Genomic DNA, 18,828 nt, shown 5'->3' with positions numbered 1-18,828 from the left:
CCGGGGTCATGGTTCAGGGCATTAGATGTGCTCCTGCTGGAGTTACTGTGGAATGGGGAGTGACAACGTGGGGCACTGCCCATCCACTGCCTCCCCTCTGCGGGCAGGGGACTGCGGGTTCCAGACTTTGAACTTTATTACATGGCGGCTCTATTACAGTGGCCAGCGCTGTGGCTTCATGGACGGGGCTTGACGAAAATGGGCCCAGACAGTGGGTTGCGACACAGCGATAGCCTTATGGCACGGTTGCTTAGACCGAGACGAGGTGACCCCAGACCGAATGTATTCGTGAAGACTGCCCTTTCTATCTGGCTCAAAGCCCTTAAGAAAACACACATAAGCACACCGTATACCTCGGCGATACAATTATTTGGCCTATCACACAGGGATCCTTTTTCTTGCTTTACAGTTGGGCAAATGGAACCCTGGACAGACGCAGGCTTGCTGACCCTGGGGGTCTGTTACTAGGGGGGTGTATTGGTACCATTCGGTGACCTAATGGAGCTAGTGGGATTGCCAACAGGGCAATTTTTGAGATTCAAAGCTGTGGTGTGGACCTTATGGGAATTCTCGGGGAGCGGTTAGGAGGAACCCCCCAGGACTGCTGTCCTCCAGACTATGGCCGTCATTACAACCCTGGCGATAAAGGCCGCTGACCGCCATGCTGATGGCTGCCAACATACCGTGTCCGTGGCGGAAATCCCCTATGGGTATTATGACCCACACTTAGAAATCCTCCACAATACAGACACCCACACAAGTCCTCCACACCAAAGGTCAGTGATAAATTGGTGATACCGAAACCCACACTGTCAAGCCAACAGGAATACGCCCACACTGTCACAACCCACGAATCAACACGGTGGTCATTCAACCGCGGTAAACCATTGGAGGTACAGACCGCCGCGCTCAAAATACACACATTTACAAAACACAACCACAATGGACAATTCGAACGACACACACTGGACACACATACACACACCACACCCACACACCCACACCACTATAAAACACACACCCACATTACCCACAACCCCTTACAATGAAATTTTTGGAAGAAGAGAAAAGCAAAGACAACACCAGCATCCAGTGGCACACAACACCATCACTCATACACCATCCACGCACAAAACACCACACACCCCAAAACATCACCCCACACATCACATCACACATCACCTCACACATCACTCACACCACATCATGGCATCTCAAAGAAACCCCAGGTTTTCTGAGGAGAAGCACAGGGTCATGGTGGAGGAAATCATCCGGGTAGAGCCACAGCTATTCGGATCACAGGTGCAGCAGACATCCATTGCTAGGAAGATGGAGCTATGGCGGAGAATTGTCGACAGGGTCAACGCAGTGAGACAGCATCCAAGAACACGGGATGACAACAGGAAGAGGTGGAACGACATACGGGGAAGGTACGTTCCTTGGTAACCAGACACCAGGCAGCCGTACGGAGGACTGGCGGTAGACCCCCACCTCCTCCCCCACAACTAACCACATGGGAGGAGCAAGTCTTGGCGATCATGCATCCTGAGGGCCTCGCAGGAGTAGCAGGAGGACTGGACTCTGGTAAGTCATATCTTTACTATTATATCCCCCCTACCCTACCTGCATGCCATCACAAACCCCAACCCCTACCCTCACACCCATCACTCCAACACCTAACATATACCCCACTATCACAACCCACACATCCCAATACCAAGCCCTACATGTTACATTAATTCATGGACACCCATCACAGACCTGCATTGACACCCATCACCAAAGCATGTCCAAGGGAGAGACTCACCCAGGGCACACAATCACCACTCACACAAGGGCCAAGGTGATATTGCACGCTCAGTAGTAGAGGAAAATACACCCATTGCACAAGATGACACACTCAGATACACTAACAATGCATTTACACTCCAACAGGACCCCTACCCAACGTCACCGGGCAGGAGGTGCCAGCGGTATCCAGTCCCCCTACAGAAGAGGCCCACAGTGACGACAGCAGCTCTGCACGCCTGGATCAAGATGACCAGCCCGGCCCATCAGGGACCTCTGGACAGTAGGTTCCCCTGCCACAGTCCCAAGCCACCACAGAACCTCCCCCCTCAGGAAACACCAGCACAGCACCCATGCAGCGGGCCCATGCCACTGTCCCCAGGACACGTCAATCAGCAGTGGGTCCACCACTACAGGGACTCCAGGCAACCCCACAAACACAGGACGATCAGGGACCTGGGGTCAGTGGCAGTGGGCACACGGTTCAGGGGACAGAGGCACAGGATAACAGGGAAGCTGGGAGGACTGCTGTGCGACAGGGGGAGGACAGGCCCAGGGAACCCACTCTCCATGAGGCACTCTAAAACATTATGGGAGCATACCACCATTCCCAGGAGAACATGGGCACGGTACTGGCCAAGTTTCAGGAGACCCAGCGGCTGCAGGAGGAACAGTACCTGGGCGTCAGGGAGGACTTGAAGTCCATTACCACCACCCTGGTCACCTTTGCAGGGGTGCTGGCAGACATGGCCAACACCATGAGGGAGACAATGGCATACCACCGGGCCCCTGACATCAGCCCGAATGATGAACAGCCTTCCACGTCCGCCGGCGCTAGTTGACAAGTGGTCCTGACACAAGACCAACAGGCCACCAGCACCCCACCCCCTGCAGAAGGAGAACCACCCCACAAATGGTCCCTGCAATCCAGGCACAAGACAGAGAACATTGCCAAGACACCCACCAGGAAATAAAACTCTCCTGATTGTCACCCTTCTGTCCCACTATGTCACCCTGTCCACCTTGAATTGCCATTGCTCCACTTCCTATGCCCCCTTGGACAATGCACCTGTGATACCAAGAGACTGGACTCTACTATGGACATTCCTCCACCATCACCCCAGCCCCTTCCATATACCCCTATACACATTAGCCCATAAATAAACACCCTTGAATCACAAAACAATCTGGAGTCAGTCTGTACTTTCACAAATGTATAATTACAACTTCTTCAACAAATATCAATGTTAATGTTCATTTGCACATACCAATGTATGACAGTTGTTGGGCAGCAGTAAACATAGCACAAGGCAGAATGAGGTACCCAGATCTGTGAAATGGTAAGCCAAAGTGAACTGTCAGGGTCCATATACAGAGGTTAAGAGGCTGACTTATACAATGTCCTACAGTAGTCAGATATGAGATGAGCAGTGGCAGTCTCTTACCTGTGTCTCACTGGAAGTACTGCATGATGATGTTTCGGTTGTCAATATCTTCTTCCTTTGCCTCCTCTTCCTCACTGTCCACAGGCTCTACAGCTGCCACAATACCATCATCAGGCCCACCCTCATGCAGAAAAGGCACCTGGCGTCACAAAGCCAGGTTGTGCAACATGCAGCATGCCACGATTATCTGGCACACCTTCTTCGGTGAGTAGTTCAGGGAGCCACCTGTTAGATGGAGGCACCGGAATCTGGCCTTCAGGAGGCCGACAGTTCGCTCAATAATACGCCTAGTTTGCCCATGTGCCTCATTGTAGTGTTTCTCTGCCCTTGTCCTGGCATTCCTCACTGGGGTCAGTAGCCATGAGAGGCTGGGGAAACCAGAGTCACCTGCAAATGTCGATGGATATCTGTTAGACACACACTAACCCTTAGGGACTACCCCATACCCAGACACCTATTCATACTGTGTGGGGACCTTGGGCTCACCTATTAGCCACACACGGTGCCTCTGGAGTTGGCCCATCACATAAGGGATGCTGCTATTTCTCAAAATGTAAGCGTCATGCACAGAGCCAGGATACTTGGCATTCACATGAGAGATGTACTGGTCTGCCAAACACACCATCTGCACATTCATAGAATGGTAGCTTTTTCGATTTCTGTACACCTGTTCTTTCCTGTGGGGAGGGGGGGGGACAAATGCCACATGTGTACCATCAATGGCACCAATTATGTTCAGGATATATCCCAGGGCATAGAAGTCAGCTTTCACTGTGAGCAAATCCTCCACCTGGGGGAAAAAGTTGTAGCTGCGCATGTGTTTCAGAAGGGCAGATAACACTCTGGTCAACACGTTAGAGAACGTTGGATGAGACATCCCTGATACCATGGCCACTGTTGTTTGGAAGGAACCACTTGCCAGGAAATGGAGCACTGACAGGACCTGCACTAGAGGGGGGATACTTGTTGGATGGCGGATAGCTGACATCAGGTCAGGCTCCAATTGGGCACACAGTTCTTGGATTGTGGCATGATCAAGTCTGTAGGTGATAATGATGTGTCTGGTTTCCATTGTCGACAGGTCCGCCATCTCATCATCTGCCCCAGTGGATGTGCCCTATGGAGGAGAATGGTGAGCAGAGGGTCATGTACCACATAGGTTGCACAAGTGTTTTTGCAGCAATGTGAGTAAATCCGTGTTTGGTGTTGTTTGTCTGTATTTCTGCCCTAATGTGATGTGACGCAGTTAGGTGCCATGCCATGTGCCACCCTGAAATGGCGGCTGCCTAACCTGTAAGGAGGGACAAGGGAAAATTCGGTAACTGCGCTGGCCTTGTGCAGCATTGCGGTACGCGGTTGAAGACCGGTGAGCAATTCAGCATTGGTTATCATTGGGCCCTATGGGTTCCAGGAGCCAATGACGTTGTACGCCGGCGGTAACAGTACGCACCGCCGCTGACTTGACCGCCATTTTCTATCTGTTCACTCACTTGATACCTGACCTTCAACAGGAGAGGACCTACACTGCAAGTGCTGCTGTGACCTGTGGGAAAGGGCCCCTGCCTTCACTTCGGAGGAGTTGGAGAGACTAGTGGATGGGGTCCTCCCCCAGTACACGCTACTCTACGGTCCTCCAGACAAACAAGTGAGTACACTGTGAGCATGATGCGTGGGACATGAATGTATGGAGTGGTGTGGATGGAAGATACATGAGGGGTTGGGGGCTGATGCCTGCATGAGAGGATGGTGAGTGTATGTGTTTCAGGGCATGGGTGGGAAGTGGTGGGCATTGACTATGACGATCCGGACGGGGGAGTAATTTCCTATCATCCTATACATTTCCTATAGGTCAGCGCCCACCAGAAGAAGGGTATTTGATGTACCATCGCCAAGGAAGTGCGGACCCTGGGGTCTATCATCGACGGAGCACCCACTGCTGCAAGAGATGGGAGGACCTGCGCCACTGGAGCAAGAAGACGGGAGAGGCCCAGCTGGGGATGGCCTTCCAACGTGGAAGGGGTGCCCGTCGCACCATGACCCCCCTGATGTTCCGGATCCTGGCGGTGGCATATCCGGAGTTGGATGGGCGCTTGAGGGCATCACAGCAGTCACAAGGGAGTGAGTACAGTCTCATTCAGATGATTCTGCGCGCTTTACGAGGTGTCTGGGTGGGAGATGTGGGCTGTGGATTCTCCTAGGCCAGGGCGAACTTGGTAGGGTAGGTCCCTTGTTAGGCAGGCTCTGTGGTACTCCAATCCCAGTAGTGGTAGTGGCCCTCTACAACTAGTCAGCCTCCTGTGGGTTCCAGGTGTGCAGCAAATGGGGTTAGTCATAGTCCCCAATGGGCAGGTGATTTTCCTACTAACTGCTAGTGCATGGCTTAGTGCATAGGGCTGCTCCCTGTGTGTTGTGTCCGCCAACGGTAGTGGTGTTGCTGGCATTGAACATGTGTCTCCTCTGTCTTTCCCCCCATCTTGTTTTGTCACCCTGTCCTTGTGTGCATTAGCATCATCTGGCGGAGGAGCAGAGGCACCGGAGACGGAGGGAGCTGCAACCCACATGGCCCTGGAGGGTGAATCTATGGAGTCTGAAGGCACTAGTGGGACAGAGGGGAGCTCCACGACGGGGACAGAAGGGGACACCAGCGACAGCGACTCCTCCTCTGATGGGACCACCCTTGTGGTGGCGGGCACCTCTGTGCCCACTGCAACAACAGGTACAGCCGTTGCCCCCCCCACCAGCACCGCCCTCCCAGCAGCCCCTCAGCGTGTTTCCCGTGCCCGCTCACCCAGGAGGGTGGGCATCTTCTTTGCCCCAGGCACCTCAGGCCCTGCCCCAGTCAGCCCTGCGGCCGTCAGTGAGGAGGCTACTGACCTCCTGAGATCCCTCACTGTTGGGCAGTCAACCATTCTGAATGCCATCCAGGGTGTTGAGAGACATTTGCAGCAAACAAATGCATACCTGGAGGGCATTCATTCTGGCGTGGCAGCCCAACAGAGAGCATTTCAGGCTCTGGCCTCAGCACGGATGGCAGCCGTTGTCCCTGTGTCCAGCCTCCCCCCTCCACTTCCTCTACCCAGACCCAATCCCCTCTACCTCAGCCTATCCTACGCACACCATCAGACCAGCATGCACACACATCAACACACAAAAGTGGCTCAAGCAAACATAAGCCCCACACATCCCACAGGCACTCACACAAGCACCATACCCATGCAGACACACCAACATCCACTTCCTCCATTGTGTCCCCCTCTTCCATGTCCTCCACCTCCCTCCCTGTCTCGTCTCTACTCACACCGGCATGCACTCCATCCTCAGCCACTACCTCCATCACCAGCACGCCCATCACTACACACCGCTCACGTGCAATCACCACCCCCACTACCATTCACAAGTCCCTGTGTCCTCTCCCAGTGTGTCTGTGAGCCCTCCTCCCAAAGTACACAAACGCAGGCACACACCCACTCCAACCCATGCACCTTCACCCAAACTCAGCAAACGTACACCTCCTATGACCACTACCTCTTCCTCCACTCCCAAACCCCCTCCATCTTCCCGTCCCAGTGTGTCCAAAAAAATGTACCCAGCTAACCTGGAGCTCTTCCCAACACCTTCCCTCGTCCTTCTCCTAGAACCAGGATGTTGAGATCCCAGCCCAGCACCTCAGCCACCAAATCTGCATCTGCTGTGATCCCTGCTACTCCAGTACGGTCAAAGGGGGCACCGTCAGAGCTGCCAGTGTGTCACCGACGTAAAAAAAGGACCATCCTATTCCACCACCTGCAAAGCTCACAAAGGGACCGGCTTCCAGCAGGGGACAGTCACACCACCCACCCAGGAAGGTGTCGTAGTTTGGACTCTTGCTCTGAGTAAGACTGCTGGTCTCAGGATGACAATACTTTCGTTTGTAGGTGACTAAGTTCCTTCCTACAACTAGTTGTAACTGTTGTCCAAACCTTACCGGCTTACTAGCAGTACCTCACCAGAAACACAATAGTAAAATGTGATTTGTAGCAGTCGCTTACGCATGGACTCAAAGTAAGATCTCTCAGGGTTGTCGTGGTTAAACGTAAATTAACCTTTTCTCACAGATTTATTATGTCTCAAACAAACAAAGGCAATAACACAGATGCAGTGAAGTTATAATAGTTTTTATTCAACATAACTGCAATTTGCGATAAGTTGCATGAACTGCAATGATTAGGATAATGAATATACCAAGCAACAGTATTGTGAAGAGGAGAGTCATTGTTATAAAGACCCCCACCATTATGCAATATATGAAAGAAATATATGTATATGTAAAAGAAATGGAATAAGCCCTAATACCCTAAGGAGAGTATGTCTAACCTCCTACCTATAAAAGGAGAGCTGGGTTCTTTAAACCTAATCTGCCAAAGCCGTGTCCATGAGAGGAGCCCCCAACCCTCGTTACCTTGGAATCGGTCTCTATCTCAGACTCCGCAGGGACACGAAGACTGGGTCAGCGTCAAGATGACTTTAGCATCGGTATCAGCGATGGTGGCGATGCCCTCTGGTCGGAATCCCTCTGATTATCTGTCTAAAAGTGTGTTGTATTTATACAGATTTACAAGGTCCCCTGACATAAGTGTTATTCATAACAATAGATAACAGGCATGCTTGGGACGGCAATTAATATCAACAATCCCTCGAAAGTATAGAGAGGGAAAATCCCTAAGTGTGAATGCCTACTGTATGTTTGTCTTTCGTGCTTGATCTTGACTCCTTGGTGCAGTGACACTGATAATAGAACCCATAACAAGTGGCCTAACTATAAACAAGTCCGCCATTTTAAAGGAAATAAATAATTAAATGATCTAAGACAGAGCAAGCTAAGTAGGTTAAAAGTCACTGGGTAACGGGGGCACGAGTTTACAAGCCTACGGCTAAGCTAACTCCTGTTATCCCGCTAAAACAAACTAGGATTCACCACAAAGGCCTCGCACAAACACAGAGTGGACAGTGCCAAGGTTCCTGCAGCGACTGTCAAAATGGGGAAGGGCCACAAGCCAAAGGGCACATCACCTCTGGCTACGATGTCACCTGGTGAGGGGCTGGTGACCACCAACTCATCAGGGATGGCAGCCACATACACCCCAGTCACCACCGCCGCACCGAGCACCATCTGCACCCACACCGCCACCTGCACTGCCGCTGCCACGTCAGTCTGCAGCATCCTCCCCAAGGATCAGCCATCCGAGGCTGCCGGAGACAGTATGGTGCCTCCATCCACCGCAACAGTCACTTGCACCATGGCCAGCACTGGCAGCATCTCCGCCGCAGCCACCGCTGCCTGCACCACCATCAGCACCGCCACGTGCACAGCCGATGCCACTCTGTCAGATGTCAGCCCCATCCCCAGTGTGCAGCTGTCAGAGTCTGCAGGTGACGTCCTGGACACGCCATTTGAGACACCACCTCCAGCACTGACACGAACAAGCAATTGGCAGCCTAAGTCGCCGCAGGATGGAGTGTGGGTCTGCCTCCATGGAGTATCATGCTACCTGTTCCAGGTACATCGCGTGGCTGTGACACACAGGTGAGACGAAGTCAACATGCCAAACCCCAGGAGCAGCATCACTGGGCACAAAACTCCCTCCAGAACCAGTGGAGAAAAGCATCCACTAACACAGTCCTTGGAAGGATGGAGCACTCTGGGCACAAAGCCCCCTCCAGAACCAGTGGAGAAAAGCATCCACTAACACAGTCCTTGGCAGGATGAAGCACTCTAGGCACAAAGCCCCCTCCAAAACCAGTAGAGAAAAGCATCCACTAACACAGTCCTTGGCAGGATGAAGCATTCTGGGCAAAAAGCCTACTCCAGAACCAGTGGAACATGTCACGACTTGAGAGACCGTGGCTTTGCACTCCCCAGGAGCAAGCAGTGGGCAAACCACCCACTTGAGAGACTTGAGAGTCTGTGGCTTTGCACTCCCCAGGAGCAAGCAGTGGGCAGTGGACCCACTTGAGAGACTTGAGAGACTGGCTTTGCATTCCCCAGGAGCAAGCAGTGGGCAGTGGACCCACTTGAGAGACTGTGGCTTTGCACTCCCCAGGACCAGGCAGTGGGCATGGAGCCCGCTCGAGGAGCAGTACCGTCGTCCCATCATCCGGCTGAGGTGCCCTCCCTCCCCTTCCCCGTGAGGTGCCTGGTTTTTTTCCGACCTGATGCCCCTGCAGTGTTCTCTCCGTTTTGAGGCCAGTATCATGTGTGGGCTTCGCCCATGCTTTTTGGGACCACTGGTCCATGGATATTTCATGGGTCAGTGTACGGACTTGTGTACTTGCTGTAAATATTTGTGTATACTGATTATTTACTGTTCTCTTGGGCTAGCTGATTGTTTGAATATTACACTAGTTAAACTCATTTTGTTTGGTCCTTGCATTCTTCAAGAGGGGGACGGTGTGTATCTGTGATGTGATTGGATATGTGTGTGTGTGTTGTTGTGGGTGGGGGTGTTGTGTGTGTGTGTCACTCTTTTCCCTCCTCCCCTCCCCTGTGTGCTAGGTGCAGTACTCACCGTGGTCGTTGCCGCTGCCGTTCGTACTCCTGGTAGATAAGAAGATACGCCAACATTGGTAACACCTTTAGTGCGGGCTCCATGGCGTCCTGTTTCTTCGTTGAGTGTTGAGAGGTGAGTGGTTTCCCTTCTGTGTACTCTTTCCGCCGTGCTTTTGATGGCGTTGGTACCGTCCCGGAAAAGCTGTCGGATTTGGGCCTTATAATAGTGTGGGCGATACATTGTCTTCCGCCTGTCTGTTGGCGGTTACCACTGCGGTGTTTGTTGCTATCGCCGTGGCAGTCGGAGTGTTAAAGTGGCTGTTTGTGTTGCCGGTTTCCGCCATGGTCGTAATTCCATTTTTTTGACCGCCGGCCTGTTAGCGGTATTACCGCTGCTTTATCACCTACCGCCAGAGTTGTAATGAGGGCCTATGTTAGAGTTGGGGGGGATCGCACTTGGTCACTTGGATATACCAGGCACTGAATACGATGATGGACCGATCATTCGTGGAAGATGTTACGCATTGGGCACGGGCCAAGGAGAGGGCACTGCGGAGAGAAGAACTGAGGGGAATCTGACGTAGACCCATAGCACCCCTATGGACAGAAGTGATTGAGACATGGAAGACACTAGACGAGGTCACTGCTACTGGCCACCCAGTTGACACTAGACGGACATACATAAATCTGAGAGCGACACGCATGTGTGCAGAGGCATGGGGCTCTGTCCTCCCCTTGGCTCTCCCCCACCCATAACTTCCCCCTGGCAGGGGATCACCACTCTGGGGGACCCCTGGCCCGGTTAGAGTGCAAGGGCCCTCCATACACTCGCAGGAGGCGTATGTTTGGGCAGGGCTTTCTGCTGGTTTAATGGTATGAAATTTTAGCAGACTTGTTTATTTCTCCTTTTGGCATACAGTATTGAATGCCAATGGGGGGCCCTGATGCCCCAACCCTGTTGATGGCCCTAGCGTACCTGGTTTTCAGTTAATGGGACTACTTGGTGATATTAAAAAAAAAAAAAAAGTACAGTGTGTTGGCGGGGAGACCCTACCCAATAGGATGTAACAAAATGCATGTAGTATGAAACCAGCTTCAAAATCTGCCTGTTACTCTCACATGGTGTTCTCTATTGATTGCACTGTATGTTATGCCATGACGTTTTTGAAATACCAATAAAATAAAAGTGTTATAGACATCATCTCAAATCCAGATGTCCAATTCCTCTGGAATAACCATGGCAGAGAGATGCATTGATTAGTTTAGGAATCTGCCATGCCTGGCTTTGTAGAGAATTACTCTAGTAAGATGCAAATATTTATTTTGTTATACATATAACAATATAAAAAAATAAATATTTTACTTACTAAAACAATGATTCATTAATTTTCAAATACATATATATATTTACTTTAGCGAAGCAAAACTGCCATTTCAAACAATTACTGTTAAATACAATATTAAAATCAAACATTTGTTCATGACAGTGATACTCACTTTTCTGTAAAATTCGAAACTCAGGCGAATCTTCAATTAATGAGCCTTCCTTGTACCATTCCACTTTCGGGGAAGGAGCTCCCTTTACTCGGCATTCAAAAACAATAAGCTGTCCCTCTAACGCTAACAAATCCTGCAGTGTCTACAACAAAACAAAATATTTAAAGAAATAATACATTACACGTTATTTGGTAACACAATCACTTTAGTTTTTCAGTGCTATGGGCTACATTTCAAGAGTTTATATTTACCCAAAGCGAGTACACTTTGCTTGGACTGCTTTTGAAAAGGTAATCCTTTTTAATGAATATATTGAAGTTTTACAGAAGTGATGCTGTCAATGTATTGTTCCGCAACTTGTACATATCAATCACATGTCCCTGGTGCAGCTACTATCTTATAAGTACTGCATCCACTAGATATAGCTGACCGCGACCACTTTTTGGATAAAAATAATGGATTTTATTTTTTCACAGTACAACAAAACAAGAAAACAACTGCAAAGATATATTTAAAAATAATCAGAGTACAGAGTGCATGTACATTGTCCATAATTAGCAGTCACGAATACAGCACAGAAATAACAGTTAGTGGCTATGGGGCAATCCAGGGCTGAAGAAAATCACAATGCGTCACAGTTGTTTAATGTTTGGTACATGGAAACAAATACATGAAAACATGTAATGTTGAGAAATACAATAAGCTGTTCTAATTATCTCCATAATATCTTTATTTTGATCGCTAGGTTCGTAAAGTACAGACAAACATAAATTAACATCACATCAATTTACACAAAAATTCCACTATTTAAAAAGCAGCACTACAAGTATTTCATACATCCTTCTATATTAAGTACATATTTCTCTTGTGTTTTTTTGGATCACCAGGCTAAATATAATACATTTTGTCTACGAGCTATTCCGCTTCAAGCCCTGCTCAGCAAAAAAAAAAGCATTAAGGATGTTTACCAACTGTTGAAGCCGATGGGGGGATTTTGCAAGCAACTGGGCGTCATCTGCAAAATGAAATGCTGGCACCCTTCACCCACCCACTTTTTGGAGAATCACACCCATTCTTGTTAAAGTAGTCTGCCATCTCATTAATATACAAGCAAAACATTGTGGGGGCAAGGACACAGCCCTGTCTAACACCACTTTTAACCCCTTCAATGCGGGCGTCGGCCAATGGCCGACGCCCGCACTACCTCCCTGGTGCAGGTCACGACCAGTGGCCGACACCAGGGAGGGGGTTAATAAATCCTCGGGTGCGTCGGAGCTCTTCCGTGTCTCCCCCCGCCCCTTTGTGATGTAAGCGCCGCGAGGCACGCTGACGTAACAATGTTGATTTCCCCATCGGAGCAGGAAGCAGCCTTGCGGCAGCTTCCTGCTCCAATGGGGAAAACGGCCTTTCCCACGTTCGGGAAGGCCTTGTAAGAAAGGGGAGAGTCTCCCCTTTCTTACGAGGCCTTCATGAAAGTGTTTCCTGGCCCCCGATCACAGCACAGCACAGCTGCGATCGGGGGCCAGGAAACACCACTAGACGCCAGGGATTTCACCTTGGGGGGTGGTCGGCCGCCTCGGAAACCGGGCTGCCCCAATTTTTTTTTTGCAAAAAAGGTCAGTGCTCCCGGGGGGGGGGGAGTGCTTGGGGGTGCGATTGCGCCCCCCAAGGAGGCAACTTTTTTTTTTTTTAAATAAAATAAATGGACAGGGGGGTCGCCCGTGGGCAGGGCGACCCCCTGTGGGGGCAATATTTTTTTTAGTTGTTGTAGGTTTTCCCTGGGGGCCATTTTGGCCCCCAAGGAAACCATACAACAACAAAAAAAAAACATATATATATATATATATATATATATAGATAGATATATCTATGTACATGGATATATCTATAGATAGATCTTATAGATATATGTATATATATATATATATATATATATATACATATAGATCTATCTATGTAGATAGTTATATATATAGATATATAGCTATATATAGCTATGTATATATATATCACTTTTGTCAATATGTGTGTGGTTTCCCTGGTGGCTGCGATCGGCCCCCAGGAAAACCAGACCCACATATAAAAGTGATATATATATATTTATATATAGATTTGCCACCAGTTGGCTTGCAGTTGAAGCTTGCGTCTTCAAAGCAATGCACATACTTCAACTGACCCTTTTCCTTTTAGGCAGCAATAAAAAAGTCAAGTAAGTATTGTGATTATGTTTCTGCTACAAAAGGGTCAGACTTGTCTAGTGGCAGTTTTAGTGCCATAAAGAAGCGCAGAAGGTTTATATGCCTACTGGAAAGAGCAAATCTGTATTTTATGTAAATAGCTGAGTACATTAGTAAAGTCAGCCATTACCTGTGCTATAATACAAATGAAATGTATGTGCGGGGTGGAGGGCGGCTATGGAGAGATGTAGGGCACTTTTGCTGGGTGGTAATGAGGGAATCCGAGGAGGAGGGAGTGGGAGCACCAATCATGATTGTTGGTCTGGGCGCAGGAGGTGCTAAAGACTGTGACGAATGGTATGTGACAAGGTGTTTTTTGAGTGTCTTGAAAGAACATGCTGATTGAGGGAAGAAGCGCAGGTAAGGTGGCCTCTACTGTTGCACGTATCTCACACACACGATCGATTTTGTGACTGTCTACGTAGGCTAGTGTTTTAGAGCAACAGTTTAGCCAATAGCAGAGATGGCATCTTGATGGATAACTGCTGCCGGCACTCGGGTTATAGAGGACAGCTTTGACATAGGATCAGAGACTGAGACAGCATCTGAGGGATAGGACAATGGTGCAGCAGACTCTGGGAGTGATTTTTCAGTCGGAGGAGTCCCATTCGATAACTCCTCTTCCAGTACATTATGAGGGAGGTGATGAGGACAGTCTTGCTGTCCCTTCGCAAGCAGTCTGTGCAACTGGGTAATAGTGGGTTAGCCCAACCCAGAGAGCAGGTGAATGCAGCGGCAAGCAGAGAGAGAGAGAGAGTGATCTCTTGGGAGCTCCCCAATTTAGTTCAGCCCCAAATTCCACCGCCCAAATCATATTGTGGAGACATCAAAATTAACTATCGCAAAACAAACTGGTTTTGTAAGGCAGGCACCTGTGTTTTTGGTCCTGGGTTCAGCAGCCCTATAGAGAAACACACTAAACCCAAACATTTCTGGAAACTAGACATTCGGGGGAGTCCACAGAGGTGTGACTTGTGTGGATTCCCCAAAGTTTTCTTACCCAGAATACCCTGCAAAGCTGAAATGTTGAATAAAAACTCTATTTTTCTCGGATTTCTGTCACACAAACTACAGGAATATGCTGGGATCCACAAAATTCCTACCACCCAGTGATTCCTCACCTGTCCTGATAAAAACACTACCCCACATGAGTGCCTACACCTAGTGCCTGCATCAGGAATGGATCACCCAAGGGTCAACAGCTGCCTCATTGAAGGACCAACATTGACCATTGTGTGATCTATTCCTGTCGCGGGCACCAGGCCTACCACACAAGTGAGGTACCATTTTTATCGGGAGACTTGGGGGAATGCTGGGTGGAAGGAAATTTGTGGCTCCTCTCAGATTCCAGAACTTTCTGTCACCGAAATGAGAGGAAAAAGTGTTTTTTGGGCCAAATGTTGATGTTTGCAAAGGATTCTGGGTAACAGAACCTGGTCAGAGCCCCACAAGTCACCCCATCTTGGATTCCACTGGGTTTCTAGTTTTCAAAAATGCGCTAGTTTGCTAGGTTTCCCCAGGAGCCGGCTGAGCTAGAGGCCAAAATCCACAGGTAGGCACTGTTTTCTATGAAAAAATGTGATGTGTCCACGTTGTGTTTTGGGGCCTTTCCTGTCGCGGGCGCTAGGCCTACCCACACAAGTGAGGTATCATTTTTATCGGGAGACTTGGGGAAACGCTGGGTGGAAGGGAATTTGTGGCTCCTCTCAGATTCCAGAACTTTCTGTCCCTGAAATTTGAGGAAAATTTGTTTTTTTAGCCACGTTTTGAGGTTTGCAAAGGATTCTGGGTAACAGAACCTGGTCAGAGCGCCACAAGTCACCCCATCTTGGATTCCCCTAGGTCTCTAGTTTTCAAAAATGCACAGGTTTGGTAGGTTTCCTTAGGTGCCGGCGGCTCAGCTAGAGGCCAAAATCTACAGGTAAGCACTTTGCAAAAAACAGCTCTGTTTTCTGTCAAAAAATGGGATGTGTCCACGTTGTGTTTTAGGGCATTTCCTGTTGCGGGCGCTAGGCCTACCCACACAAGTGAGGTATCATTTTTATCGGGAGACTTGGGGAAACGCTGAGTGGAAGGAAATTTGTGGCTCCTCTCAGATTCCAGAACTTTCTGTCACTGAAATGTGAGGAAAACGTGTTTTTTTAGCCACGTTTTGAGGTTTGCAAAGGATTCTGGGTAACAGAACCTGGTCAGAGCGCCACAAGTCACCCCATCTTGGATTCCCCTAGGTCTCTAGTTTTCAAAAATGCACAGGTTTGGTAGGTTTCCCTATGTGCCGGGTGAGCTAGAGGCCAAAATCTACAGGTAGGCACTTTGCAAAAAACAGCTCTGTTTTCTGTAAAAAAAATGGGATGTGTCCATGTTGTGTTTTGGGGCATTTCCTGTCGCGGGCACTAGGCCTACCCACACAAGTGAGGTATCATTTTTATCGGGAGACTTGGGGGAACGCTGGGTGGAAGGAAATTTGTGGCTCCTCTCAGATTCCAGAACTTTCTGTCACTGAAATGTGAGGAAAACGTGTTTTTTTAGTCACGTTTTGAGGTTTGCAAAGGATTCTGGGTAACAGAACCTGGTCAAAGCCCCACAAGTCACCCCATCTTGGATTCCCCTAGGTCTCTAGTTTTAAAAAATGCACAGGTTTGGTAGGTTTCCCTATGTGCCGGGTGAGCTAGAGGCCAAAATCTACAGGTAGGTACTTTGCAAAAAACAGCTCTGTTTTCTGTCAAAAAATGGGATGTGTCCACGTTGTGTTTTGGGGCATTTCCTGTCGCGGGCACTAGGCCTACCCACACAAGTGAGGTATCCTTTTTAATCGGGAGACTTGGGGGAACGCAGGGTGGAAGGAAATTTGTGGCTCCTCTCAGATTCCAGAACTTTCTGTCACCGAAATGAGAGGAAAACGTGTTTTTTTAGCCACATTTTGAGGTTTGCAAACGATTCTGGGTAACAGAACCTGGTCAGAGTCCCACAAGTCACCCCATCTTAGATTCCCCTAGGTCTCTAGTTTTAAAAAATGCACAGGGTTGGTAGGTTTCCCTAGGTGCCTGCTGAGCTAGAGGCCAAAATCCACAGCTAGGCACTTTGCTAAAAACAGCTCTGTTTTCTGTCAAAAAAATGGGATGTGTCCACGTTGTGTTTTGGGGCATTTCCTGTCACGGGCGCTCGGCCTACCCACACAAGCGAGGTATCATTTTTATTGGGAGACTTGGGGAAAATAGAATAGCAAAACAAGTGTTATTGCCCCTTATCGTTCTCTACATTTCTTCCTTCCAAATATAAGAGAGTGTGTAAAAAAGACATCTATTTGAGAAATGCCCTGCAATTCACATGCTAGTATGGGCACCCCGGAATTCAGAGATGTGCAAATAACCACTGCTCCTCAAAACCTTATCTTGAGCCATTTTGGAAATGCAAAGGTTTTCTTGATACCTAGTTTTCACACTTCATATTTCAGCAAATGAATTGCTGTATACCCAGTATAGAATAAAACCAACTGCAGGGTGCAGCTCATTTATTGGCTCTGGGTGCCTAGGGTTCTTGATGAACCTACAAGCCCTTTATATCCCCACAACCAGAAGAGTCCAGCAGACATAACGGTATATTGCTTTCACAAATCTGCCATTGCAGGAAAAAGTTACAGAGTAAAACATAAAGAAAAATGGCTGTTGTTTTCAGCTCAATTTCAATATATTTTTATTTCAGCTGTTATTTTCTGTAGGAAAACCTTATAGGATCTACACAAATGACCCCTTGCTGAATTCAGAATTTTGTCTAGTTTTTAGAAATGTTTAGCTTTCCGGGATCCAGCATTGGTTTCACACCCATTCCTGTCACCAACTGGAAGGAGACTGAAAGCACCAAAAATAGTAAAAATGGGGTATGTCCCAGTAAAATGCCAAATTTGTGTTGAAAAATGTAGTTTTCTGATTCAAGTCTGCCCGTTCCTGAAAGGTGGGAAGATGGTGATTCCAGCACCAGAAACCCTTTGTTGATGGCATTTTCAGGGAAAAAACCACAAGCCTTCTTGGGCAGCCCTTTTTCCCATTTATTTGGAAAAAACAAAATGTTCACTGTATTTTGGCTAATTTCTTGGTCTCCTCCAGGAGAAACCACAAACTCTGGTTACCATTAGAATCCCTAGGATGTTGGAAAAAAAGGACGCCAATTTGGCGTGGATAGCTTATGTGGACAAAATGTTATGAAGGCCTAAGCGGGAACTACCCCAAATAGCCAAAAAAGGGCTCAGCACTGGGGGTGGGGTTATGGTGGGGGAGGCCCAGCAGCTAAGAGGTTAATCATTATAGGCTCTGCCAATTGCCCATTTTCTTTCCACCTGACTCAGGCATAATCTTCTAAATGGAGCCAAATCAAAATATCGAATAAGTTTGCGGGGACACCCATTTCTTCCAGGACCCTCCATAGATTGCACCTAAGCACTAGATCAAAGGCAGCCCGTATATCAACATAGGCAACATACAGTTTGCCCCTTTCTATTATTGATGTCTTCCAAAAAACACAAGTGAACTTAAAGACTTGGTCAACCGTGGTAACAATACTCCTAAAGCCTACCTGATAGTCGGATAACACATGATTATCTTCCATCTAATCTTGTAAATGGGCAAGCACTTGTTTGCAAAAGCATCTTCAAAGCATCAATCAAACTAATGGGCCTATAATTACCAGTATCATTACAACGTCCCTTCTTAAATATTGAATGATCTCTACAGTTTTCCAGAAGGATGGAATCTCCATGCCCAGCAGAATTGCATTAGAAAGGAAATTTATATAGGGGCCCCACACTTCCGAATGGGGCATATAAAGATCATTTGGAATATTTTCTGGCCTGGGGCTCTAGACGCTAGACAAGAGTTAACTGCTGCTAGAGTTTCACTTAAACCAAAGTTTACTTAAATTACCTGGTTTACTTGGGACAGAATCTAACAAAAAAGCTTTACCATTCTGACCTCAGTCATTGCCACATGAGTATAGATTGCTAAAATGGGCTACCCAATGTTGAGGTTAGACACAATAATCCCAATCTTCCTTAGTTCCCATGGTACAAACTAAGGCTAATTTCCAAAAAGATTTATGATCTTTGGCTGTCAATACACCATTCAGATTTTCCCACAAGGTGCTCTCCCAGTCTCTCTTGGACCTCACCAATTCTCTCCTGTAAAGTGATAGACACCTCACCTGTTCAGACCTGAATTTAGATTTAGCTGCTGCTAGAAGCTCTGCTTTTGCTACCCAGCAGGTTTTAATGTACACATCCACCTCCTTTAGATTACAACTGTCAACCCTTCCATCTTGTGATAACAAGTCTCCTATGTGTCAA

At 48.2% G+C, this 18,828-nt stretch overlaps 1 protein-coding gene across 1 annotated transcript in view; it reads right to left on the bottom strand.

Moving 5' to 3' along the window:
- MYPN (myopalladin) overlaps positions 1 to 18,828 on the bottom strand; it is a 2,801,288-nt gene that overhangs the window by 1,546,312 nt on the left and 1,236,148 nt on the right. Inside the window, exon 7 of the mRNA XM_069240514.1 lies at positions 11,257 to 11,398. Within this exon, the coding sequence (XP_069096615.1) occupies positions 11,257 to 11,398 (142 nt within the window). The remainder of the gene's footprint in view (positions 1 to 11,256; positions 11,399 to 18,828) is intronic.

The sequence above is a fragment of the Pleurodeles waltl genome, chromosome 6, assembly GCF_031143425.1.
Source record: "Pleurodeles waltl isolate 20211129_DDA chromosome 6, aPleWal1.hap1.20221129, whole genome shotgun sequence".
NCBI classification, from domain to species: Eukaryota; Metazoa; Chordata; class Amphibia; order Caudata; family Salamandridae; genus Pleurodeles; species Pleurodeles waltl.
Note: the sequence above shows the minus strand (reverse complement) of the source record. Positions and strands in the feature narration are given on the sequence as shown.